The sequence below is a fragment of the Psilocybe cubensis genome, chromosome 4 (genome assembly GCF_017499595.1).
Source record: "Psilocybe cubensis strain MGC-MH-2018 chromosome 4, whole genome shotgun sequence".
NCBI lineage: Eukaryota > Fungi > Basidiomycota > Agaricomycetes > Agaricales > Agrocybaceae > Psilocybe > Psilocybe cubensis.
This window is the reverse complement of record NC_063002.1, coordinates 3,490,946-3,518,188: the sequence shown is the minus strand read 5'-3', so window position 1 is coordinate 3,518,188 and position 27,243 is coordinate 3,490,946. Positions and strand designations below refer to the sequence as shown.

Sequence of the window (27,243 nt, the reverse complement as noted above, 5' to 3'; positions counted from 1 at the left end):
TATTAGGAATGGTCTACTAGTATATATTTCCCGCCCATACTTGGCACTGGAACAAAAGCTGTGCCCAAAAGGTTATCAAGGTTTTCAAGCCCGAGTATGTACCCACAGCCTCCGCTCCGAATATTCTAGGATTCTAAAAAAGATCAATTGACGACATCATGGCTCGATGTTTGTTTCGGAGGTATATGACTAGCTAGGCGGTGGTAGGATTGTACCCCGGCTGATGAGGATCTGTATTATGACGCTTTTAGACTACAGCAGTCATTTGGTTCCTAGGTAACCGGTAGGTGGCGCATTCCTATTGTATGGTTGTCGACAAAGCAATGACGAATATTAGGTTGCAGTGCGACACTACGTTTATTTCTTAAAAATTCACAATAAAGTAAAAGTTTTCAACAATAGCATCGCAAAGTTTAAAATGTACAGTGCAACTTTCGTCAGACACACATAGTTATGCCCAAAGCCCACTCAACTCCCAGACACGTCGACCTTGCAATGCTTCGTTGGAAATCGGCCCAGAAACCTGATTTCAAGAACAGATTCCTGTACTCAATGCCCAGGCAACCGTCTGTCGAGCAGTGCGGTACTGCAGAAGAAAAGGAAACACCTTCCAGAGCAAGAATCATCACACTTTCATATTCGCCTTCAAAGCCAACTGCCTCCCCAGTTCCACCGGCAACTACACTCAACTCGGCTTCTACAAATCGGGGTCTGAGCCATAACGACGCAAACGAGTCAATGCCAACCTCTGGTGCGCAATATATCGAAATGAAGTCAATCCCGAAACCCGCCAACTTAACAATCGGTCGATTCGAGCCGTTTCTGCAATGGTCTAAAGGTGACTATGCAGGTGTCAAGGCAGGTTTTCCACAATAAATTACATTTTATTTCCATTGACTTACGTTGAAATAGGCTACCATAAAATCCCTTGCGGAACAGCATTTAGACCTTGGAATGCCGCTCAAGGATCAGAAGAAAGAACAGCTAGCTATTCTGACGAAAGAGGTGATTTTGGCCACCGATTACCCCCATGTACAAGACTTTTGACGTGATCCGGGCATTGTTCATACCAGGCAACGAATATCTGCCCTGTGTTGGCTCAATATGAAGAAGATTGGGCTACTAAAGAATTTCTTCGAAGGCTGTTGAAAAATACTTCCTCGAGATCAAGGCCAAGGAGTTCGCAAAAAGCAAAAACGCCCTGATACGTACTGCGACATTTCATGGAAGGGCTAATTTTTTTAATTTTGAGTACATTATTTAGACGTATGTACCACATAATTACACAGTTCCTATCATAAGTTGACATGGGAGTGTCAAATTTACGAGATCGAAGCTCTTCCAATGTGTTGAAGAGGCTCAGGCCGCATCTGACATCCTGGTGGCGCTAATGGATCTGCTGGACACATGGTGTACGGCTGCGACAGCGAAATTCAACATGAAAAAGACGGTCCTAACACCACTGGGAGACGAAGGGTGCAGACTCAACCTAGTGCAGACTCGCATAAAAAAACGGATAAGAAAGTACGTCTGGGGAAGAAGAACCTTCCTCAACGTGAACGAGGACACCTTGTTAGCATCAGTTAATCTGGGAGGTTGCAAGCTGCTCGACATTATAATAAGTGCCCGAAACAAGGCAATAAACATTATGAAGCTCAAGACAAACCTGAGCGACGCACCTAACAGGCCAACATGGATATATTTAATGGACACAGTGCTTGCACTGAACGCACACCAAGCGCATGCTCGAGGCATTCCGTGTCCGGAGTACCCAGCCGAAATGTACGGGACAGATCCTGGCTTTTCATGCAATCCGCATTCAACAAGACTGTCCGCGTCTTCTTCATTGAGTCTGGCGAGGGAGGGCAGCAGATGTACGGCATAGCCGTAGTGGCATGTATGACGTACTCACAGACTATATTTCCCTAGGGCGTGTGCAAGTTCCAACGACGGCGAAGCTCTTCCGAAGGCGATTGCGATGATTTTTTATCGTCGTGATGACGGGATAACCACACTCCTCTGGTGTGCATAGTCTTCGTAAGAGTTATCCCCAAGAAACTTGGACAAATGGCATGCGGCACTGACTGGGACTCGACTATGCACGTCGTTCGGGCCAAGCACAACCTGAGAGTCATGGATAGTAGGTTAATCTACTCAAACAAGTTTATATACTAGCATACAACATCCCCTACGACTCGTTATTAGGGTGTTCGAAGGGAGGAGGTGCGATCTCACTCTTCGTCGTCGGTGTCCGTTACCGCTGCGAGTCCATAGAGCCACCCGGTGTGTAGCAGCAGTAAGGACCCGACCCTCACCCTGTCCTACACAAGTCATCATAGGGCACGCAGTTATGCAACGGTTGACCTGCCGTTTTACAGGCACCCGGCTCGCTGATTAGCACCCATGTGACTAGAAATTACGGGTACAGACTAGCCAATTCTGTGTATAATTACTTGTTCTATTGCGAGTAGATTAGATAAAATTTCCAGATTAGATAGAGCTGGCGACTCATGAGCCTGAGCTAGTTCAGGATAATCTCGTCGCTGATCATAGACCCTCTTTCCACATTCTCAATGTGTCTTTGTTTTCTCAATGATTCTTAGCTCACCTTCGATCAGCCAGGAGGCTTTCATCCCAGTCAAGTGTTCAATTTTTTGTAGAATTGTCACGACTTGCACCACTGAGCATCATGCCAATCCAGTACAGAAGGATACTCATGGTCCTGCAATATCTCAAATACCTACTTGTGCTTCCCGATAACAGGCTGGCAAAAACCACGCTCACCCAGTCCTTGGATTTGCTAAATAGAGGGGAATATTGCTGGCTAAGCGACCTAAAGTGGGCTCGTGCCAACTTACCCATTCCAGTTCAGGTGTGCCATGCCGATCTCCTGAACAAGGCGTCCGTCGACGGTCTCACAGGAAAGGCTCGTACTTCTGTCCCCCAATATCTCCACCGCAAGATTGAGGATTGCCCAAGGGTCCCGATCCACCGTAAGCCGGTTCCGACTTGCAGAACTAGTGGAGCCACCAGTCACCACACCAGACCCCAGACCTTCCTCCTGTCCCCGACTCTGCCTTGCTCGCCACCCCTCTTGTGGCTCAGATCGCTGTAGGGCCCGCACCTCCTGCAACTGCGCGTCCTGCAGTCGCAAAATTGCGCTCGTACCTTCACCTTGTTCGAGTCTCGTCTCGTCCCACAGTATCTTTCGAAATTTGTGTTTAGTAACACGCATGTCATGTCGCTCACAAGTGAACTTTTGGTTTACATTATTATAAATTTTAAAAAGTTTGCAGAAAATTTATGGATTTGCGAAAATCGATAAGACGACCACGGCCCATAAACCGTAACTACTCAATACGGCAAGCAAACATGGGCAACGACACCGTACCAAGGTGAGACCGGCTCATTTGAATCCAATGACTGTGTTGAAAATGCCATGAGGTATAGTCCTCTTCTGTGCCGCATTCGAACTCGTGAAGATTCGTACAACATTGAGATTTCAGGCGTTGCGCCAACAATAGTTGGGAGCCCGCGTCGACCGAAGAGTTGATATAGGTGATTCGAAGCGACCTTAGGTCAGGAAACCAGCTTAGCCACTTTGATAAGTAGATCTAATACGGATAAAGTGTCAACGCACTGTTAAAGAACAAATATTATTAGGACATACACTGAAAGCTGCCCAGTCCTCTGACTTGGAATTATCAACGACGATGGAGGGGAGCTGAATGATCAGAGCATAAATGTTGAATGCGAGTTGCTCATGGCTCTGGGGAAAGCATATACAGTCGTCGTATGACCGCGTATGATATCTAATCCTTCCAGGGAAGTGTAGACAAAACGGGAAGTGTGGGATTGATGAGTTTGACTGACGGGTGGCTGCTTTCACAAGCAACCGGACCTGATCGCAGAAAATGTGGTTATTGGGGCAAAGAAAATTGGTCGGTTTAACAACGACGGATGACAGCAGTGACTCGTCAGTCATTGTCCAACCATAATAATTGGATGAAATGGTGATGGCACGAAGAGGGGGAAGGTTGAGAATAGATTCCTGAGGGACGCCATTGACAGAGTCACTGCCGCTGTTTGTTACAGTTAGACGCTGTAGAGTTGGATGTTGAGAGAAAAATTGGGATGGGAAAGAGATTCCAGACACATCTGATAAAACAAAAAGGCCCATCGTCAACAGCGCTGGCATTTGTACCTCATCAAGGATGTTGAGGAGCATGGCGGTGTTGGCGCAAGATAGCACTAAAGACGTGATGGATGATCCTTTGAGTAACAGCGGCGCGAGGGTACGGGTTGAGGGTGAATCAAAAATGGACAGTGTCAAATCCATAGATAGAACAGAGTCTGCTGCACGGTGAATATTGTGTATACGATTAGACCCGGAGTTGGGCCTGGAAAAACGCATAGCGGTCATGGCTCGGTTGCTTTCTGATCGTTCCCAGATATGCAGGAGAGTGCAGGATGTACCGATTGAGGCTAAAAGTCTGCTCATTTGTCCTGGGACTTCGGAGGAAAGCGCCTGAAGGGACTTGCAGCCGTATGAGAAATAAAGACCTGCGACAACAAGCTGTGATTCCTCAAGAAAGTTGAATATCATGTCTTCGAAGTAATATAGAGAGGCCAGATCAATCCACAAGCAAGCGCGAACTCGGGAAAAATGGTCAGAGGAGAGGGCCGACAAAAGGATGAAAAGAGCTAAGCGAGGAATGTATTCTGTGATCCTGATAGTCATGTGGCGCTTGCAGATGTCGGACTCAGAACAAATACCAATTTGAAGGACGCCTTGACGTTCTAGGTACAGGTCATAACAAAGAGCTCGGAGAGCATTGGAGGTATGCGCGAGCGACAGAATATCGACAGGATCAAGAAATTGGCTTATGATAAGATGATGGATGTCGTGAGGAAGGTCTAGAAACTCCGCCGCCGGTTGTAATATCGATGATGTAACACGACACTTCTGAAAAGATGTGTTACTTCACAATAGTTCAGCTACGACTTAACGATTAAAATACCTTGCGTAGAATTTCTTTTTTCTCTCCGTCCATCCTCTTTCGTTTTTGAGAAACCGATGACGGTTCTCTTAAGACCTGGCCTTTTAAGGGGCTTTGATCCGGTACTGAATTTTCCTGCCAGAAAATTAATGAGCCCCGTATTTTGTCAGCCTACCGCTCAGCTTACCGCTAGCAGTGCGATGTAGGTGTTTATCGTCTTTACAAGGTGTTTCAAAAATGATGTCATTCTAGGAGGTGGATAAGTTGATAAATTTGGGACGAGTAGGACAGAAAGGCTTAATAAAGAACCAAGTCGCATACTCTCAGCTTTTGTTGTTTATATCTGCTTTCAGAACAATGACTTTGCGGGGTCGAGCTACTGCTGTAAATTCAATCAAAGTAATGAAACAAATGAACACGGACAAAATTGATCAGGCAAGTCAATTGTCTGCTTTCACGGATTGTTAGGGATCCGATATTATGTGCATTCTAATGGTTTGATCTTTTTCATAGGCGGCCGCATTGTCACGGCGTTTGATTCAATTGGATCAGGATTGTGTCAGCTTCTAGATCCATGGCACAATCTGCAATGTGAAGACGGTTAGTCTCAGAAGCAAGAAGTCTAGTTTCAGTAAGGACTGCAAGATAGAACACCGATAGCGTTGTGCTCCAATTAAATGGGATTGTCAGCAAGAAGACACAGGTGGAGGTGGAGCAAAAGCGGGGCAGGGTCACAGTACCTTGCCACTATGATTGCCACTATGATTGCTTCAAGCTCGCTTCAAAACTTGTATAGCGATTAGTGAAAATTGAGAGACCCAATGAAATAAAACTCCCCATATCATACCTTAAGAATTTTCTAAGAAATTAATGATGTCCTAAGAGAAAATTTGGTCTGAAAACACATCCCCGATGTCGTGAGGCCTGTAAGTCGCGCACAACCTAAGTCGCAGGTTACATAATTTCCTTTTCGGACACAAGTCCAATCACCGCACCTATACCTGTGGGGAAAATTCAAGGCGCCCGCTTGGCACTGCGGCGTGAGATGATCTGTTCTTGTGAGCTATTGTTCCCTGACCCTTTGTCGCTTTGGTGCCAGGAGGTTACTAGTTGCACCGTTTCCCTGTGCCGGATAAGGGTGGAACTTCCCATAACTTCTGAGTCCGATAACTTCTGAGTCTGAGATCCATACTTATACTTTTGAACCTCGCCCGTCATAATGTGCTCCCGCATCAAATTTCCCAAACAATTTTGTATCTTCCTATTGTGAATCCGAGCTCGACATGGGTCAATATTTATCGGCGATTAACTTGTTTTCGAGGAATGTAAGTACAGGCAGCACCACGTACCATAACCAATCCTAACAACTGGGGTGTGTTCTGTAGGACCTTAATCTAACACTCTCGAAAGTGTATGACACCCGATATCAAGGACTGACCACATTAAAAATACAACCTGGAAGCGGTAGTTTTTTTGTCACCGCAAGTATGCTTCAATAATCTTTTACGGGATTGGTCAAAGCATTAACCTCTCCCTATTCATAGCCGAATCCGGTACTCTTATTTTGTATGATTATTGCTCAGATGCTATCAAGTTCCAACACTATCTGGTCTTCGACATGGAGTTTGGTGGGGTTTCCGAGCTACTCTGGCTTACTTCGGAATTATTGGCAGTGGGATCAACAAGAGGGAGGATCGCTATACTTGCGCTTCAGGGAAACAAGGTCTGGTGTTTTGCTCTATGCCGATTATAACTTGTTATATTTACTTAAGCTTAGCTTGTGGAACGGTGTAAGAAAAAGGCTCACGGAGATGGAGCGGCACGGGTTCCTGTGCAATCTATGGATTACTGTCCTGAAACCAAGCGACTTGTGTCACTCGGACAGGGATTGAAGTGCATTTCCCTGTGGAGTGTTTCTAACAATGGTGCATTCAACTTCCGATTCAGATATTTGGCTCGTCAAAATGACATCGTCGATATAGGAAATTTAACCTCAATTAATTTATTAGATAGCCCAAACAGCTACTCTGAGCCCAGGTTTGTCTCGTTCTTAGCATCGGGTTCACACCTGTTAGTTGGGGTGTTTGAAAATTCATGCGTGTACGTCCCAGCTCCGCTATGTGTCTTTTATTCTGCTGATGTTTAAGTATGGCAGACAATGTTATGCCATTAACAACATTGGCGACGACAATGTGCCTACAAATACACTCTCTTTGTCAAAAACGGAGGAGATTGTGCTCGGCCACGAAGACGGCGCCCCTGACAATCGCCATATGTAAGTCAATTTGTATGTTTGTTGGTTTGTTGATCCATTTCGTGCTAACACCTGAGGTTGTCATCGCATTGGTAGGGGATACGCCATTTTCATAAAGAATTTGAATCGTTTGGCTGTCTTCAATTTACTTGATGGAGTTGACCTCTACGACACACAGTTCAACAAGACCGACAGCATCAGATTTCAGATAGAGGCTTGTTGTTCTCAGGCAATCTCTTCCTTCCAAGATGGAAAAATTCTTGCTGTTCCATCAGCGAAAGGATGCATTAACCTGTATAGAACGCAAGGGACATTGCCTATAGGAAGATTGAATTTGGGTATGTCTCCACTTTAACCTCTTGAAATCGCCTCCAATTCCTCTTGTTACAGGTAGACAACATGTTATCGCCGTCCATGTAAGCGCTCAATATACCAATAATGTCCTCCTAACAGTTTTTCAGTCCAAATCTCATGCATCCCAAGGGGACGTGGTCATTTCAACGTCTTTTATCGACAACAGGCCTTCTAAAATTCATGTTTGGACTGTAAGTTTGTCAAATTCCACTTAATATTAGAAGCACTGCTAAATCAATGGAGTAGAACAAGAAGATAAAGGACAAAAAATCTCGCAATGCTGTCAAAGCGACAGGAGAAACTTCCACTATGTCACCTCTAAAAATGATAAGCATCACAATTTTTTCTGTTGTAAGCATTTTTGCCATCATTGGGGGCGCCGTCGCATACTTTTATTTCCCTATGCTGTTGACTTGGCGGGATCGCGTTCGTTCTTCAACCGACCTCTGAAACATCACTCGTAGCTCACCGAAATATAGAGGTTAGTAGGCAATGTATTATCTAGGAACAATTTACAATTTTCTTTACGCTTGATCGTCAAAGAATTTGTTCATGGCCAACTGAGAGAGAGACCCTGTGATTGTGTTGTTCATTGAGCAGACGTGATCAACGTCCTCCAAGTACGTTACGGGTCATAACCATTCCTGAGTGTACTGCCAGTGACGAGTCCAATATAAGATGCGACCTGGACAGTTCAATCTCCGCTCGAAACCTTCAAGCTTCAAGCCTCCATCGGTAGGCTCGTACACCAGTCGTTTCTGACTCAGCATATTTCGAGCTCCGCTCGGTCGTGAATCTCTCTCTTTTCGCACTCCGATCAATGTTTGACGACATAAATAAAGACAACATTTGTACAAACATATCACTCGGTACCTGCCTTATCCAGAAAAGAGACGAGATTCACAGAAGGCCTGGCTCGCGAGGCTACTCCATCGGCTGCCTTTTCGTCTTCCCAGCATCAGCATCCCCTATCGGCTTCGTCAAATTTTCCCCATATTTCCTCACACGGAAGGCCTTTCTCACCAGAAGCCACAGAGGCTCTCAAAATCGTCTTTCAACCCTGTACACTGACGCGCGCACAGCAGGACATGTCCCCTGACCGACACTTACGCTCTGCGAGCCACAAGCACAAACCCTACTTTTCCTCCCCTTTCCGCGATCTATGACCATTGGGGCGCCGGATGCAATGACTAAGGTGGAGAAATAAGCTGTGCGAAGAGGTCGTTGTGCTCCTCGCACTCGCCAGGCCAGATCTTTTTCGACAGCTCGAAAAAGATGCAGGTGAGCGCAAGATGAGAAACCTCTCAATCCACTTCTCCGATTATCAGCTTGCATTTAACCCATGTGCTTGTGGCTCATCATTCCCCTCCGTTCTGCAGGGTCCTGAATGTTGTCTTTTATTTTGGCTCGTGTACATAACCCAGTCCGCCAATGCATCTCCCACCACCTACCCTGCTCTCACTCCTCTTCCGACCATTACCACTGCCTCTCTATGACCATCGAAGTTCGCCGCAGAGTTTACCACGCAGGACTAGTTCCTCCACACGTCGTCTGAGCCTCGTTGACGACGGCCAGTACTGCAAGGATGAGGGTGAGCGGAATATGCTGTCACTATTTATGCCTCACGTTCATTCCCGCCGACACCTGTGATCATGGAAAAGGGCAGTGGGTGTTTGAGAAGCTCACGGTACGCTTCACTGCAATGACACCGGGCAGATAACATCAGACTTTTTTTTTTGTTTCGGCTTCATGTCCCACTCACTTCCACACATCTCTTTCCACCCCATTCACACCCGCATTATGCCTCACGTTCATTCCCGCCGACACGTGTGATCATGGAAAAGGGCAGTGGGTGTTCGAGAAGCTCACGGTACGTTTCACTGCAATGACACCGGGTAGATAACATCAGACTTTTTTTTTGTTTTGGCTGCATGTCCCACTCACTTCCACACATCTCTTTCCACTCCATTCACGCCCGCATTCTCCTACTCTTCCGTTCATAACCTAGACCACGGTAAGCTCCTCCCTTGGTTTTCAAAAGAGGGCTCGACAGCACAATATGCAATGCGTTCGATTACTTTCTTGTTGAGGGCTATCTTGGCAATCTCGTAAACAAACAAACAAACAAACAAACATTCTCACCAGTGTCGTCAATGTGATTGTCCGTCACTTTTTTTGCAGCCTCGGTTCAAGTTGCTGCAATCTTATCTTGCGGAGGATCGCTTCAATTCCTAGTAAGTCTTCGCCTACTGTCTTCATCCCCCCTTTTCTTTTGTAGATCTCGGGCGCAGGAATGTTCGTGCACGGACATACACTGCAACCGATTTTGAACATTGGTCCTCTGCATCCCCTTTTGTGGATGTTCAGACGGGGGCGTAGGAATGTTCGGGCACGGACATACACTGCGACCTGTCTTGAACATCTGAGCCTTTGCCTAAGGCACCCAACCCCTTCACGTCATTTGGTTTACTGATCTCTCTCCTTCCGTGACGATGGCAATACAATGCCAGGCCATGGCGATTGTGAACGGTCTACTGAGCCGCAACCCCCTCATCCATCTTCGCTAACACGGTCTGTTCGTGGTGATGAACAGCCGCACCACTCGTGTATGAAGGATACGGACGCGGTGCGCTATTCGTCCATCGCATTCTCTGAAGCTGACCGTGGTGAGCATCCTAATATGTCCGCCATCTTTTTCGCAGACACCCTTGTTACACCCTGGATGTGTGCTGGTTCCGGGAATACCAACCTCTTCGCATTGACTTTATTCACCACTGCCTGGTGCATCCTGCGGCGAGGCAGAGGGTTGAGGGCGAAGCGAACATCGAACTTGGTGCCGTTGTATATGCTGTTGTTTTCTCCGACGAGAAGGATGTGGGTGATGGGAGGTGGGAAACCTACGGCCTGATCCCTTCCTCCCATTGGTACCCTCCGACAGTGTTGTATTCATACCGTGGCCCGACATCTCTGCGCTGACAATATCTCCTTGGCCCTGATAATTTCCTTTGAACGAAGATGAGAACCATCACTTCCGGGAAGAAGAAGCACTGGAAATATATCGTATGTGATTTACGCCTCCGCGATGGATGCATACACCCGGTGTCAAGGCCCCATTGGTACCCGTTAGTGATGTGTAATCGACTAGAAGATGGACATCTTAGTGTTATTAGGTTCGTAGTACGTTTATTTGTTGGTTTGGATATCTTGTCTATGACGTGAGTTACTTCAGCATCTATTCTGGAACATTTGGACAGTCAGAGCGTGTTGACTACAAAAAGCCCATAGGCACATCATCCTCATCTTGGGTAGTTTTTACAAAGGTTTTACAGGTTCGGAGTACATAAGTAAATATCTTAGCCCTCAACGACAAAAATTTGAACACCAGGCCGAAGTAAGTGATCAACCGAAACCCGGGATGACCCAGGCGCAAGCTGCCGCCACTGTGCTATGTGTTGCAGCCCATCGGGGAGAAAGGCATTGGCATCGACCAGATAACTACCCAACAGTGAGAGCCCCGTTGCATGCCAGTGACTGGGATACACTGTGCATGTCGAAGTGTGAAAAAACATAGTGTAGTCACCTGAGTGACTGCACAGTGGCCGTACTGTGGAGTAGTGTGTAAATACTTATTTGAAATGTAATTCTTGTCAAAAAGTTAGTTTCTCTAATGGCCAACTCACGGAGATGGAGCAGCAAAGGTTCCCGTGCAATCTAAGTGCGTCTATAATGCCGCACCACAGTTGTGAAGCGAGAATCCAGGAAAGCTATCGCGAGGTGCGTGCGTCCTTCATACCACGGCGATGGTCTCCAATCTAAAAAAAAAAACATGTAAATAATGACCCCGCCATGTACCTCAGGATGTAAAATGCGGAGTGTTGCAGTACGTATCAGGGCGATTTTGCTTTTTGCAAACTCCTCGGTCTAGGAAGCTTCAAGTCTTGGTGGGGTTGTCACAAGATAGCTAGAGGATGAAACACTACAGAGAATGACATTGAAAAGAGGACTATACTATGCAACACCTTTATGAGCGTACTGTATAGCGTATAGTAGCTCAGGATCCTAATTACGCCTAACTAGACATAGCACAAGTTCTATCGATATTGGACTCAGATATTATGGCATCAGCCGGGAGAAGTTGGTGGCATAAAGAAGGGAGCCCAGTATGTAGGGTATCCCGGGTGCCCGTCAGCACTGCCGCGTGAAGGATGATGAACAGCACTATAAAAGTATTTAATGCTTTATATCCATGGCCCTGTCATGGCCGGTATTCCTTGTCCTTATGAAACATTACACCATGATACACAAATTGAACAATGTACAAATGTACATACCGTCCAAACACAGATGGTTGCTGCCTCATCATAATTTTGGAAGATACAGGCAACATATTTATCTCCCAAACCATTAGTTGTTGACTAAAAAGATGATGTCAAAACACGCTGACAAGAATGAACTGATTTTACAGACATGTACAGCCCTAACTACGCCGCGGTCAAAGTCTGAATCTCATGCCATCAATGAGAAGCACGTTGCATAGAATATTGTGCCAAATACCTGGAACTGCGAGCGCCCCAACCATCTTGCAATTCACGCTGTTATAAATATCGACCATATTTTCTTTGGCGTAGGAGGGGCATAGAATGTATTTGCCGCCCTCCAACGTACAGAGTTTTTGATTGATGCGAAAATTTGCGACAGAAATCCCATGGTATGTCGAAGAGGGGATTAATCGTGTTGTGCCTATGTCAAGATCAGATATACTGAACAGTGTGATACTATGCAGGACAGACCATATATGACCGATCGAGTAATGACCCACGACCGAACCCAAACCCCGTTGAAGGCGGTCAATTTTCTTGTTTGCGGGCAGTAGTCCATGGAAATAATGGGGCGTGTGCACACTCCGTATTTGTCGGCATGTGTGTGGCAAATCTCTGTCAAAAATTGCTAATAAAAACCGGCAAGTTAAGGACCAACACTGGAAAGACAGCTCGATAAATTACCAGATTGTCCTCTAATTTAAGCAAGAATATCCCTCCACCAGTGCCTCCCACAGCAATGACATTATCGTTTATCCAAAGAAAAGATGATACAGCCTCGCACTTCAAGTTTGGTCGCATAGCGGCAAGGTCGGTAAGATTGACGTCAGAAATGTTGTAGATAAACAATCCACCGTCGTTATCTTCAAGCGTTTACTTGGTTAGGTTATATCATAGATAAAGAGGTATGGGTACGGACCACAAACTGCCACCAAGCGCCCTGCTGGCTGTAACTTAATCTCAGTGAAGTCTCCGGAGCCTTCTGCGTGGTAGACATGTTGAAGTTTGAGTCCAAGTGCCTGCCAGAAAAATGAAGTCAACACCAACGCCAGAAGCACCTAAAGCATCATTAAGCTACATGATTAGCAATGGCGGTTGATGATTGCGGTCGTTTCATTGGGAAAGGAAGATCAACCAACTGTAGAGAAATGATGTGTGGTATGTTTCCAATGTGAACCTTACCGGAATTTTATACAAGCCTGAACAATTAAAGACCGTCGTTGATCCTGTATGTCATCGCTGTCAAATATGACAGATATGATGGGGACTTAATCATCTTTCCCACCCAGGGCGCCTAACAATCAATAGGCGTTGTTCGTGGGTGGAGCCTGTGTCAATAACTTGTCTTGGCAGCCCCGCTATAACAACATTTACAGCTTCACTAATAGTAATAGCCTAGTAGATACGGCTCCGAGTAGGCTTATGCTCATTTGCGGTCTAATTCAAATATGCAATTTCCACCAATTGGCTTCTGGTGCTCAGCTTAGGGTCACCGGTTTCCATCAACCCTATACTGTAGACTTGGATTTTGTTATTCTTTTGACCATTCCTATTTAAGTTAAGACGTTGCTCTTATTATCTTTTTCCCGTCGACGCATTGGAAAGAAATGTCTTTAGCATATCCAAACAAGGCCAATTGTGCTCATATCTGGCCAGATGTTGGAATTTATTACATGCCTGTGTAGCATTTTAGTTGTAAACCTACGGTATTCATCACGTAGATCACGTACCTCATCCAAAATGTGCTTGACAACATCGGATGGCTGTTGCGTGATCGTTCTACCTCGTCGCAAAGAGTCATTCAGAAGGCATGATCTTGCCTGATCCTGAATAAAAACCTTCAAGGTTGGGAGAAGTGAGAAATGCTTAAACAGACAAAACAAAATTCGTCCTTACTTGGACCTCTTTGTATAGAGAGGGAGGCCATCCAAGCACTTCTTGTAGGTTATATCCGCCCCTACTTGGAGACCCGGCCTGACCCTTAGGCCTAGGTATCAAACTATGGATTGACGCCTGCTGCCAATATGCCACATTATGGGAGTCCACCGCAGGACAATCGGATTGGTTGCTGGTTAAGTCGCCCACCACCAGTGTACAGAATATGGGCGCCGGTGTGCGCGAAGGCATGGGAAAGACAGTGTTAAGTCCATATGTGATAGGCATCATCTTGAAGTCCAGACAATTGTTTTGGTTGCTCTGCTTTAAAGTGTTTGAAACCCTGCGAAGTGGCTTCCCCGCTTGTCCATTGTGAAAAGAATCGCGTGACTGGCCGTAGTTTCTATCGGACGTAAAGAAGGACAGTGCTACAAAATAAGCCCTGATCAGGATCTACAATTCATAACTGTAACATATGAGAGCCAGACCGGGTGTTTCGTTGTCAAAATGATTTTTTAAAGGTGACCCGGGACCGTAGCAGTGGAGCCAATGGAAGTCACGCAACTGTGTGGGTTGATCGTATTGTATTTTGAGCCTTAAGCACGAATGGGGATCAAAGCATAACTAATATAATAACTTAGAGTGGAATGGGGGTAGGGTCCAATACCGGATATAGAACAAAGAGTGAAAATAGGGAGCCACAGGGAGGTGTTCTTCCTGTGCCAAGCCAAGACTATGTGAAAGTCGTATAATCATGAAGTGCAACGAGTCTAGGTTCTACCTCAGCATTGCCTCAACAGTATCATAGCAAACCGCCTTCTTTTTAAACCCTCCCCGCGTAATTTCATTTCGGGGCGCGCGCCTGGCAGTTAGCCGGCTCGCGTCCCAGATCTCACCTCAGGAATTGGACCCTCCGGCTAGGAAACTGCTGATTCTTCAGCAAGCTTGTCTGTTAACCGTAAATTACGTAAGAGATCTTTAATAGTTTAGTGTTGTTACATACTACTCATGATCAATCAAAGGCCCGAATCCGGACGAGGATTTTCTGAGGAAACAGCGGAGCTCAAAACCGTTCAGCAAAAGGCCGGTTCCCCAGCTGATTGTTCGTCCATCAAAGTCCATCAAACCTGTATCTATCTCTGACCGGGAGAAGCCATGAAACGCAAACATCACGAAGTCCAAATAGATGGCATAAAACGATCGAAGAATGAAAATGAAGTTTTCAGAAAGGTATTTGCAATAGCGGTGTCATACATCAATTAATTACAGTATTAAAATGTCGGTTTTTTTATAGGCGCTCTGCGAAGAAATTGGTGACAACTTCGATCACAGTCTAGGGAGTCTTCGAGGTGTAAAAGTGGGGGCGCTCAAGCGTATATGTGCTATGTTTGGTCTTCACGTTGAAAAGAGCGGCGGTGTTCATCGACCAACCCACATCAAACAGGACTACATTGACAGCATATTAACGCACCTGACTCGGCTGGTATGATTGGCATGCCCTGTACACCCAGTTTCTAAGTAACGACTATCTAACACACTGCACTCCATATCTTTTCAGAAGGATGAACCTGAAGCCGAAGAGTTTGACATGGAGGTAGACAGTGAGATTCAGCTGCTGCCCGACGCACCAACCAATGCAAACAGCCGAGCTTGCGTCAAAGTTAGACTCTACAACAACGCACGCGACTACTGCACAGAATATCTCGACGAGATGGAGATAACGTATCACCACGCAGTTGGGATCGTGATTGGCGACTTGAAAGCCATGTTGGGGTCCAATACAGCTCAGGTGAGACTTACACACAGATCCTAATTAAACTCGGATTGATTGAACCTCCTTTAAAATTCGAAGATAGTACATCCAAGGAGCCACAAACCAATTGCGGTGCCCAGTAATGGGTGCATCGACCCGTGCTTGATTCAGTTACTGTTAGGAACTGTAGGTTATCTCAGAGTAGCGGCCAGATAATTATATGTAGTACAATAAAGAGAACAACCACGAAAGCGTCATTATCACATCCAATAACCTAATCTGTTCTGCTCATCCCCCCAATTCAATAATACTGGATAATGCATCATTCTTGAAATTTGACAACTGAACTCATTCCGGCACGAGAAGCGCTTGCAAACCGACTCTTAGTCTCAAAGTATCCATGGAATAAAATAAAGAAAAACCAACTGAAAATGTTACACTCGGACAGCTGTCATCCTCTCCCTGGCACCGCTGGCTACACAATAGGGTGAGTTTCCTAGTTTACCACATCCTTTTTGTGTGCTGTCGTGTTGTTTTCGACCCTTGCTTAAGAAACAGACAAAACGAACAATGGCAATGATATGATAGCTGAATTTACAGTACCCGGTATCCTCGGAGCCCATGACGTTTTGATACAAGGAGTACGGCGGCGGCATTCGTTGCTCGAAGTAAAGAAATTATTGTCTTATTCCTTGGTATTTTATTGTCTTGAAGCCGTTATAAGACTGAGAATACTCGTCTTGAAACTCAAAAATCAAAATTCAGACCGTTGCAATGAATCCATCTGCTCCTCTCAAGCGCTACTTCAAGGTTACGTCGAATTCCCGAAAACGCAAGCACAACTTAGTAAGCTATCACCAATCAACTACCATATTCGTTCTTGACAACATCACAGTGTACTTCTGAAGGACCTGATCATGAGTCAATAGTGCCGTTTTTGTTGGTGAAGGTATGTTTGATAAAGATAATTCTATGTCTTTGACATGAGCTCAACCGAACCCAAATTTCAGAGGCGTAAAGTCATATCATCTTTCAAGTTTCTGTCCCTTCCTCACGATATACAACACCTATTGATGGACGAATATCTTGAGTCTGACGACATTTTGTCAATGGCACGCACATGCAAAGGCCTCCGCTTTAGATGTATTGATATGTATCTGCTTCGCCACAAGGTTGTCACCCACACCAGCCAATCTCGCGTCCGAATTAAAATCCTGGATAGCGTCATTCCTCTAGCCATCTATATCCTACTGTCAGCGATTCCTGAAAATCATTTCTCGCAAGCTACTCATGCGAGCATTGACATGGACGTCGTCTCGCTCCTTGACTTTTTGGACCTTATATGTCATTTTTTGGAATCTCGCATCAATGTTTTCAGCCTTTCCCTCTATTTTAATTGTCACGACCTTCCGACTCTCAGCACTTCCGAGCGGTTACCCTCCGTCTTTGTTACCCTTCTTGCATCGTTGGGAACAAGTTGCACGTCGCTTAATGTGGAGGCCCAGAAGAATGGCTCTCGTAGCAAGTCCTCCCAATATGCCGCCAGATCAAACCGGTGCGCGAGGAGAGGACTTCTTTCTCCATCTGGCAAGTCGGGCAAACGGGTTTCGAAACTCAACTCCTTTCATCGTCGGCACCGTCTTATCGAGTCTAAGGCGAAAGACTCAATGAACCAGTTTCTATCACTTGACTTGGATCTGTCCTTATTCCAACCATATGCAATGCAGAAACTTGTTCCATTTTTACTCAAGGGATCCACCTCCATCGTTGAGCTCAAGTTGACCTCTCCTACCAACTCAATGATCCATGATGCGTTGCAGGATCTTCATCTTCCCTTCATGAAGACGTTGACAGTGTCAGTTAACGACGTTCACTCGATTATACTCCCACCTCATTTCTCCTCACGACATCCACGCGTGCGACATATTTCCCTCCTGAACGAAGTGGATATTTTGACAACAAACCCCGTTCCATACAGTGAACGCCCCGTCCTTGAGCTCCCCCCTCTCACTACAGCCGTGTTCTCTGCAAACTACTCTAACTGGTCAATGACTGACGTATCTTCATTAGCTTCCATCGAAGTGCACCCCTTGAGTACCATTATCCCCTCGTCTAGTGGTGCAATTTGTACTGCTATCAGGTCACTTATTGTGCCAATAAATCGCTATAAGGGAACCCCCGCTCCCCCTTACTCCCATGTACTTGACTTTCCAGCGTTTCTCTCGGAACATACAACCATGTTATCCCAGAAAACATGCACCTGTTTTGCTGGTGTAAGCGAAGATCTGGCGGTCAACATTCAGGACTTACGCATATATGTTTATGCTGTTACTTCAGATCTCCATGTACGTTTATGTTTTTTTGAATATAACGATTTACTCAGCCATGTACGATAGCTATACCTTCAAAAATGGCTTCGCTGGTTTCCGGACCTGATGTCCCTTACCATATCCCATTGCGTGGATCGGCTTCCTGGTAACCTTCAGCTTACCGAGAAAGCGACGCTTGAACATCTCCAATCTCAATGCTGTAAAAACCTGCGTTTATTTAAATCAGGGGCAATAATAGATAGCAAACCCAGAATATGGTCAATTGACGGAGGGCGCTGGAAATTGCATTTGTAGTATGGACCGGACATTCTTATTAAGAAAAACCAATTGCTCTTTGACGATTCACGCTGGGTTTCAGGCAAGCGGTGTAGCCAAAATCTGGGGACGCGTGTCGGACAAATACCAGACGCGCGCCCCGATTAAAATTTTCCACGAGACCACGTAGCATACTGTATATAGACGATGATCATATTCTGAATCTTATCTGTACATATGCTTAATCAATATATAGCTGCAGATTTGAGTGTTACAGCTTCGTTTAAAGCTTAGCTGGCCTTGCCCGAAATCAGCACCCGAAATAGAACAAGATACAAAAACGCTGTTTTTTTTGGACACACAAGGAAATGGGTACAAGAAATAATATATACATGTAGTTAATGTTCCGAATGACGGGGTCCTTTCATGTCCTGCCACTTGGAGAACATTGACAGTCCAAATTCCCATCTTTTGCTGTCGTTCTCCTTGTGCGCTGCGAGTTCTTCGCAGGAAAGTGTCGCGAGGTAATCTTCCCGCGTCTTGAATCCGTGTGAAACCCACCGAAATAGTCCACCAGCAGTGTATTGGGCGAATGAATATCGACGTTCGTGTTCAGCCACAGGAATGTTGGAATGGGCGATGAGAGCCGAAGGAATAAGGATGGTACAGCCGGCAGGGAATTCAATGACTAATTGGAGATCCCACAGAACAAGATGACCGCCCTTTGTATAATCAAATGTGCCCAGCGCCGTGATGGCGCAAAATCCGAAGGCCAGATTGGCATAATCCTTGTGTTTGTAGCAAACAGTCCTTGGACCGAAGTTGTAGGAAACGGCACTGAAGATGCTGTCGCGGAAAATTCGCACAAGATGACGGTGTTCGTTGTGGAGACCGTCGAGCATCGTGGCATAGTAGTTGAAGAGCGACGAGGCCCAGGTACACATAACAGCTAGACGAATAGAAGATGAGAAGAATTTAGTTTCGAACAAGCGGGAATACATACAGGAAGCAAAGCTCGCGAGACGTTTGAACGCCTTCATACTGTTCAATGCCTTTAAGATGTCGGCGTTGTCTCCATCAACCAAATTTCCTGGCACTTCCTGACCGCCACCGTACGAAACTCCACACCGAAGAGCTTTGAAAGCGCCACGTCGATGAATGAGGTCGTTCTGGGAAACACTATCTCGATGTGACTCGAGAGCATCAGCGGCCTCCTGCATTAGTTGGGCCCAATCCTTGTCATCTGGGTGGTTGGCGACGACGCCGATGATGCGGTCGTCAGAGTCAACGATAGCAGTTGGTGTGCTAACAACCATAATGTCAAAATTAATAAACAAGAAGCAGACACAATATGACCTGGATGCTTTCACTAGCTTGAACCGAAACTTGGAATCAGGGCCTACAAGGTCAGCCAGGGTAAAGACCGGCTGCGGCTTGCGGCGAGTACGCGATTTCAGAACCGCCCGTCTCCGCTTGCGTGTATTGGGCGGCGGATCCAAGGCGGTAAAAGCGGTGCTCGTGACAGGAAGATCGTGGACGTTGATTTCGCAGTGTACCGAGGTCGACGTCGAAACGGGGGTCTTCTGGGATGTAGCTTTCTGCGATGCCCTAAAGGCGTGTACACGGTACGACAAAGCTTCAGCAGCCTTTTCGCGCCGTTTCGATCGCGCGTTCTTGGCGGACATATTACGTTTGAGTTTCCTTTTCTGGGCACTGGATATGGTGTTGGAACTGGCGGCATCAACCGAGGACAGCAGATCAAGGGTACTGGATGAGGGATCAAGAGTAGCAGATGGTGGACCAAGAACAAAGTGAGGGGTGGTTGGGAAAGATTCGAGTGCGGGTAAGGTCGATGGGGAGGACACAATGGGGTTTGTGATGTGTACAGCAGCACACAGTTTAGGACTGGGTGGTGGCGAAACATTCTCGCTCATGTCCTCCCACGTGAGTGCTTGAATGAGGCTGGACACCAGGTTGAACGACGCATCGAGGACGACGAGACCCCACATTTCAAGAAAAATCAATATACTAAATAAACGCTTTGAGTGTGGATGTAGTCGGTAAATGGGGAGGACGGGGAGGGGGAAAAATCTCTGGCAAAGGCACAAACGGCGCTGCAGTGTATGTCCGTGCCCGAACATTCCTGCAGCACCAAAAGTCTTCGGATCCAGATGAAAGAAGATTGGGGCCGGGAGAAGCTAGGCCTCACCTGTGATTCGCGAATCGCGAGAGAGCACGAACAACACAGAACACCAAGACAAAGGCAAAGTGTAGGCGTCGTGATCCAGTAAGACGGTATTTGGGAGCAAAATGAAGATGATGAAATGAGATGATAAGAAAAAATGTCACGATGACGGACTCCTGATTACATATCTGTCACTGTTCACGTCGACGCGGTCAGGTGACATTTCACATAGCTCGAAAACGACGATGCATACTTGCATTGTTTATAAAAGTGGGTACAAAATTCGTTGAACTCACAGTGCCAATTTAATCCGCGGTTACGGTGTTTTTCATTACAAAAACAATGTAATGGCTTGAGGACGAGGTTAAAGATACTCACTACATTAAAATTATGCGTGGTGCTGTAAGTAGAGGTCTCAAACAGCTGGATAGACCACAGTGCCTGTCAGTGTAAAAAACGAAGTAATGGCTTGAGCGTGAGGCTAAGGATACTCACTTCTACAAGGTTCTGCATGGCTCTGTAAGGATAAGTCTCGGACAGCCGGATAGACCACAGTACCTGTCATTGTGAGAAACAAAGTAATGGCTTGAGCGTGAGGCTAAGGATACTCACTTCTACCAAACTTCTACAAGGTTCTGCATGGCTCTATAAGTAGAAGTCTCAAACATTATATTTCGATTGTCAACCACAGCAACACGACTGAACGCGTCCAACAATGCAATGAACGGAATCGAGCGAACAGCCCAAGGCAATCAATCACTCGGCTTTCTCCACCCATTGTACACTAACACTAATTTGAGAACATCAATCTAAAAATGTTACCTTTTTGATGATCACTTATAATACATATCCCAAGTAAGAAAATGTAATTTGCCAAGCCAAGCACTACAATCCAGTGCAAGAAACACTAAAAGGTAATCTCAATATCCCTCATGACTTGTATCGCAGTCTCGTCGTTTAATTCCATAATGCCCTTCAAGCCTCCAGCCCTCGCAAGCGCGGCCGCATCGATAGCAACACATTGGTAAGAGCGAAGATGGTCTGCAATGTTATCGTTTCCATCGGAATTCGACGATGCGCGGATAGGACATGCAATGGCTTCGTTTTCAGCGTAGATGCGTTGGGCCATCGCTAAGAGGGCTTGGTTACGCTGATAGGCTTCACGGTGTGTAAGATACGCAGAATAAAATGTAAAGAGTGACTCACCTAAAGTAGGGTCGTTTGGTGCACCCTCTCTACCGCCATCGCCCTGCGACCCACTAAACAAACCTAAAATGTGGTGAAAAGGAAGCGTTAGACAAGCGAATGACCACAGAAAATCCCAAACTCACCAAAGTCTACTCCCTGCCCAGTCTGTCTACCGCCATCGGCCTGGGAACCATTAAGCAGACCTAGAACGTGAAACGGAGGCGCTCGACAAACGAACAACCAGAGAGAAACCCAAACTCACCAATATCGACTCCCTGCTCAGTCTGAATACCGTCGTCGCCCTCGGACAAACGAATTGAACCTAGAATGAATTAAATCAAAACCCTTCGACAAACGAACAACCGCAGAAAGACTACAAACTCACCAAACTCGACTCCATTTTCTCCGTCTACGATGGCGTCAACGGGCATCGGTTCTATAAATCGGATGTCAGTAAGTAGAAAAATAAGAGCTAGAAGATTCACGTACCAGAAGACTTCGGTGGAGAACTTATATTCATCGAATCCATGTTGTAACCGCGACTCGAAGAACGAATTGAAGAACGAAGAGTAAAGACGATAACGAGGATGAAGAACGAGAGATTTAATCGAATTATTGGTATTTTTCGCCTTAAATTCATTGACTCATGCTCCTGTCTGATTAACTATTGATGGAATACCTAACGCGGCCACACAGAACAGCGCGACTGAACGTCGGCCACCACGACTACCATAAACGGAAGTTTAGATAATTCATTACTAAATCCGGTCACACAGAGCAACGCGACTGAGCGCGAACACATCAGTACCACATATGGAAGTTTAGCTAATCCAGATGCGAATGAGCGCGAACACATCAGTACCACATATGGAGGTTTAGATAATCCAGTTAAAAAAACTGACTGCGTAGACCCATGGCTGAATGACCGGGGGCAATGGCCGCCTTCACGCTATGTAACTTGTACAACCCTGGACCGATGGCCGACAAACACGAAGCCTCAGTAAATGAAGGTGGTGACGAAAACGACGTTGTGGCGTTAGTATCATCGGGATGAAGGCTCAAGTGGGCATTTCGGTGAATTGTTCCAGCATACTTACAAAAGACTTGTAACTAATTTGTTTGTCGCACTCGGACGAGCTCGGAAAAATAAATTACTCTAGTGACATACCAACATATCAATTGCAGACCCAATTTCCGTTCAAACTACAAACTACATAGCTTAAGTGACCATACCAACATACGATTAGATTGGATCATCAGTCTAATTCCATGGATTACGTCAGTAGATAATCACGTACGATATATCGCAGTGATATCGCTGGTGGCTGGTCGCACGGATAGATATCTCGAAATCCAAATGAGAAGGTTCTGGACGGTCGGGGGGATATCTGGAAGGGCGGATATCTGACCGGTTGGGACTTCTTTAGGTAGGTTAAGGGGTCCTAATCCAGCCGACGGATGGCGGGGATCGATAGCCGGACATCACGTGGGATCAGTCGGCGAAAGGCTCAAGAGTAGACAACTATTGGACCAGTTTGGGACCAGTACGAGTTAAGTACAGGCGCAGTACAAGACAGGTACTTGTTTATTATTTTATGAAGTTCATAACTTTAAAATTTACGAGTGTTTTTGTAGATATCACAAAAGAATCAATTTATATTGAATGTTCAATTGTCTTCATCACAAGCGAGAAACAATTGCAACACATAATATATTCGGTGGTCGTGGATTTCTAATTGTCCTAACTAAGCCTTTTAATACTAAATATTGACTTAGTTCGGATCGAAAAGTATAAATATGTGGTCATTTTCACTGATCGTGTAAATTCATTGTCACATTCGAATTTTAACAACTAATTTTTGAACACTTTTTCGCCCGTCGTTTAATCAATATTCCTAATCAAATTTTTTCTACATTTGTGACCATCAAAAATGAATTCTTGCGCGTAGTGTTACAACATATCGTCGGATGCTGATGTGCCCAGCAATGCCTCGGAACCTCCTCGAAAACGTGGACGCCCATTAGGGAGTACAAGCAAGAATCGGAACACAGATTCGACGACCCCAATGGAGCGCCGTCCAGTTGGCCGACCGAGGGGATCAGGTCCAAAGCAACGAGCTCGAGAAGCAGTTGCAAATGGAGGTGTTGTAAAGGCTTCAAAGAGGCCTGTTGGACGGCCGCGAACAGTTGTGCCTCCGGTTTCAATTGAATTGGGAAGCATGGTATGCCACTTTCTGTCTTTATATGCACCTATATGTCAGATTTGCACTTACTTTTGCATACGTACAGATTATTGCAGGCAATACGAGTGCGACACGGCCGGCCAATATTCAACGTGAATTCTCTGTATCAGACCTATCAAACATGCACATATCTAACGACTCTGACAACCCAACAACTGGCCACACCAGAAGCCCACATACTGTTGTTCTACCTTCGTCAACATCACACGATCCGCCAAACTTGCTATCTCAGCATTCAACATCAAACATTCAAATTATACCTGAAGAAAATCCTTCGAGAGCAGTTGATTGGGGTGATGAAGATGAGGATGAAGTAGACCTTGAATGTTTGGGCGAGGGAATTGGTCAGGAGTTTGAGTTTGCTCAGAACGAAGATGAGCGGGGTGACGAGGTGGATCCTCTTGATCAAAACAGCGAGTTACAAGAGTCTTCTTGTGTAGATTGTGCCCCACCTGCATGGCTTCAAAAAGCCTTCAATTCTAAGATTTCCGAGTCGTCGTCTGAAAATCGTGATGAAAATGGCCTCCCCCTGCTATATGCAAAACATCGTACAATTTGGTTTCCCCAACCGTCCCCCTACTTTCTATTATTGCAAAATGAACCCTCGCCATCAAAGCTCTTTAATCCTCGGATGTGCTTGTGGGATCCACGAGCATTATTTAGAATTGGCTGTCCAAAGTGCAAGTTTCCGTTACGACGACACGGGCATATTTCCCGTCCTCGTCGGGTTGTCGATATCGACTCTGAGTTCTACATTATTGGCTTCCGCTATAGGTGCGGCGTATGCATTCATCCTGTATCAGGAAAGCACACTGTCACTTTCAACTCTTGGGATAGTCGAATCCTTTCAATGCTTCCTCAAGATCTTGCAGCAGAATTTCCCGCCATTCTCAGTCATCGTAGTGCGATATCAAAGCCTCTCTTTGAAATTGTACGGTCTGGCTTTCAAAATGGCATGGCAGCCAAACAAATATCAGACACCATCCGGATTCATCATTTATTGAAGTACGACACGTGTCAGGGTTTCTCCAGTTTCCCCTCTTTATCTTCACAGAATTATCTTATTCTTTCATTATCTTATCAATTATCTGATTAGATAGTTTATTTCTTTCATCACAGCCTTCTTGCTCCACTTCTTTCTAGTAAATTCTATATGATTCCTAGTCTTACTCATCCTTTTTCTATATGATGTCACTTTTATTCTTTAACCTTCCTTTATGATGTAATGTAGGGAATATTCTAGAATAGCTGTAGAGTATAAATACTGGACTTGTAGGTAGCTGTAGCTTCAGCTTCAATCTTTTAGGATATCCACTATCATTGGTGTGATCTCTTAGAACCATTGAATCTCTCTCACTCTCTTATTCTCTCTTTGCTCTCTTACTCTCCCTCTGCTCTCTCTCTCTCTCTCTTGCTTAATCTTTGTTGGTGGCCTTGTCACACTGATTATAGTGTTGCCCTGACAGAAGATTGAAGCTCTCTCAAGACAACTCCACCATCTCTCTTTCAACACCAAACTCTTCACCTCTTCAACCTCTTCAACACCATCACCTCAACCTTCTTCCTCCACTTCCAACCCACCAACCTCTTCATCAACCTCTTCACCAATCTTCTTACCAATCTCTACATCTCCACCAATCTTCAACATCCTCCTCAAAACCTTTCCTCAAGACCTTTCCTCAAGACCTTTGGCTCATCATCTTTCCTACTCTCTGTTGTGTGCTGTGTGTGAACTTAGTAGATAGGGATACCAACTGTTGGGGCAGACACAGTCCTACTAGTGTTCTGTTTTTGGTGGTCTAGGAAATATCCAGTAACCCTGTGATCCTAGGTTTAGAGCCCTGAGTGGTGTGACAACTGGGTATCCAGTAGATAGATATTTTTTTTAGAATACTTAGTATAGTTTCAAGGGCACTTTCAGTAGATAGCTTCTCCCACACACACATCAGAGAGCCTACCTACCCCTACCCATGGACATGGACCCCTCCCAATTGCCTCCCACCACTCCTTCTGTGGAAGAGCTCATGCATCAGGTCCAGCTCCTTACCCAAGAGTTGAATTTTCTTAGACAGCAGCAGCAGTCATTATCCACTCCACCACACCCTCAGCAACCAGTCAGTCAGTCACCATCACCACCACCACCACCACCACCTGCTGCTCTAGATATTCACTCTTTCCCTACCCCTCATGTTGCCCCTTCCTGTTCACACTCTGCCATTAAAGTCTCACCTCCAGATCCATTTGATGGTTCTATGGAAAAGGCAGAAAACTTCCTCAGTCAGCTTAAATTATATTTCTATGGGAAAGGGATTACAGATGACTTTCAGAAAGTTATTTGTGCTCTATCTCATATGAAAGGAGGTACTGCTGGGAAGTGGGCATATGAGAAGACTAAAGTAATAGACAATGCTCAGTCCCAAGAAGGTCTTTGGGCTGACTTTGTTTATGAATTTAGGGAAGTGTTTGCAGATCCAGACCCCTCCAACACAGCTAAGCATAAAATGCACATGCTCAAGCAAGGCAGACAGACTGCTGATGAGTATGTTGCTAGCTTCAGGGCTCTGATCTCAGATACTGGGTATAATGATGCTGCTTTGGTAGACCAATTCAAGGCTGGGCTTAATGAAAATCTTAGGAATGCAGTCTACTATGTTCCTGACATGCCCAAAACCTTGGATGGATGGATTAAATGGAGTACTAGGCTAGATAGGCAGTGGAGACAGAGTGAGGCCTTTACCAAGTCTCTTTCCTCCTCCTCTTCTTCTCCCTTCCTTAAAGCCCCAACTCCCAAGGCTGTTCCTAAGCTTACTCCAAATCCTCCAGTCTTTTCCAACAGCAGCTCAAGGACCTTTGGTGCTCAGGCAAAGCAATCAGATGTAGTTCCCATGGAGGTTGACTCTGGATGGAAGTCAGTTAGGCCAATTGTTTGCTTCAAGTGCAGAAAGCCTGGTCATAAGGCTGTAAACTGCAGGTCATCAGTTAACATCAATGCTATGACCCATGAAGAACTGGCTGACTACTTTGGGAAATTAATCTTGGAAGGCAAGGAGCAGAAAGATGAGGAAAAGAAAAATTTTTAGAAGCACCATTGGTGAAAGACATGTCCCAATGGAATAGATTTAATGTACTAGAAAATGAAATTGACAGACTTGATCCTCAGTCTTCAGATTCTGGTGCAGAAATCATGTCTTCTTCTTCCTCTCTTTCTACCTTCCCTGAAAAGATCTACATCCTCAACCATAATCCTAAAACCTCTACCCATTTGTCTGTCATCTTAAAGACAATGGACACAGAGAAAAGGTTATCTGTTGATGCTTTGCTTGATTCTGGAGCTACTGGCCTCTTTCTGCATTCTGGTTTTGTGAAGTATCATAATCTCAACACAAGGAAACTTCCTAGAGCCATTCCAGTCTATAATGTTGATGGTACTCTCAACAAGAGTGGTTCTATCCATGAGGAAGTAGACTTAATTATGGTACACAAAAAC

At 45.5% G+C, this 27,243-nt stretch overlaps 8 protein-coding genes across 8 annotated transcripts; 5 read left to right on the top strand and 3 right to left on the bottom strand.

Moving 5' to 3' along the window:
* Nucleotides 1–453: 453 nt before the first annotated feature.
* Nucleotides 454–1,047, top strand: JR316_0005321 (uncharacterized protein; the record flags this gene model as incomplete). Its single annotated transcript, XM_047891081.1, has 2 exons — nt 454–838; nt 947–1,047. The coding sequence occupies 2 exons, from the start codon at nt 454–456 to the stop codon at nt 1,045–1,047; spliced, it is 486 nt and encodes a 161-aa protein (XP_047750842.1).
* A 2,532-nt stretch (nt 1,048–3,579) lies between these two features.
* JR316_0005320 (uncharacterized protein) lies at nt 3,580–5,247 on the bottom strand (the record flags this gene model as incomplete). The annotated part of the gene is made up of 5 exons (XM_047891080.1): nt 3,580–3,614; nt 3,673–3,724; nt 3,953–4,966; nt 5,022–5,135; nt 5,188–5,247. The coding sequence occupies 5 exons, from the start codon at nt 5,245–5,247 to the stop codon at nt 3,580–3,582; spliced, it is 1,275 nt and encodes a 424-aa protein (XP_047750841.1).
* A 1,371-nt stretch (nt 5,248–6,618) lies between these two features.
* JR316_0005319 (uncharacterized protein) lies at nt 6,619–7,279 on the top strand (the record flags this gene model as incomplete). Its single annotated transcript, XM_047891079.1, has 4 exons — nt 6,619–6,723; nt 6,778–6,893; nt 7,014–7,037; nt 7,156–7,279. The coding sequence occupies 4 exons, from the start codon at nt 6,619–6,621 to the stop codon at nt 7,277–7,279; spliced, it is 369 nt and encodes a 122-aa protein (XP_047750840.1).
* Nucleotides 7,280–14,957: 7,678 nt separating this feature from the next.
* JR316_0005318 (uncharacterized protein) lies at nt 14,958–15,615 on the top strand (the record flags this gene model as incomplete). The annotated part of the gene is made up of 3 exons (XM_047891078.1): nt 14,958–15,032; nt 15,097–15,285; nt 15,361–15,615. 3 exons carry the CDS (start codon nt 14,958–14,960, stop codon nt 15,613–15,615), a joined length of 519 nt encoding a protein of 172 aa, XP_047750839.1.
* Nucleotides 15,616–16,329: 714 nt separating this feature from the next.
* On the top strand, nt 16,330–18,308 carry JR316_0005317 (uncharacterized protein; the record flags this gene model as incomplete). Its single annotated transcript, XM_047891077.1, has 5 exons — nt 16,330–16,401; nt 16,451–16,504; nt 16,566–17,753; nt 17,805–17,900; nt 18,180–18,308. 5 exons carry the CDS (start codon nt 16,330–16,332, stop codon nt 18,306–18,308), a joined length of 1,539 nt encoding a protein of 512 aa, XP_047750838.1.
* Nucleotides 18,309–18,538: 230 nt separating this feature from the next.
* JR316_0005316 (uncharacterized protein) lies at nt 18,539–20,149 on the bottom strand (the record flags this gene model as incomplete). Its single annotated transcript, XM_047891076.1, has 3 exons — nt 18,539–19,089; nt 19,144–19,445; nt 19,497–20,149. 3 exons carry the CDS (start codon nt 20,147–20,149, stop codon nt 18,539–18,541), a joined length of 1,506 nt encoding a protein of 501 aa, XP_047750837.1.
* Nucleotides 20,150–21,232: 1,083 nt separating this feature from the next.
* On the bottom strand, nt 21,233–22,042 carry JR316_0005315 (uncharacterized protein; the record flags this gene model as incomplete). The annotated part of the gene is made up of 6 exons (XM_047891075.1): nt 21,233–21,483; nt 21,532–21,594; nt 21,657–21,716; nt 21,776–21,835; nt 21,899–21,949; nt 22,003–22,042. 6 exons carry the CDS (start codon nt 22,040–22,042, stop codon nt 21,233–21,235), a joined length of 525 nt encoding a protein of 174 aa, XP_047750836.1.
* A 1,537-nt stretch (nt 22,043–23,579) lies between these two features.
* On the top strand, nt 23,580–24,852 carry JR316_0005314 (uncharacterized protein; the record flags this gene model as incomplete). Its single annotated transcript, XM_047891074.1, has 2 exons — nt 23,580–23,735; nt 23,803–24,852. 2 exons carry the CDS (start codon nt 23,580–23,582, stop codon nt 24,850–24,852), a joined length of 1,206 nt encoding a protein of 401 aa, XP_047750835.1.
* Between the last annotated feature and the right edge of the window lie 2,391 nt (nt 24,853–27,243).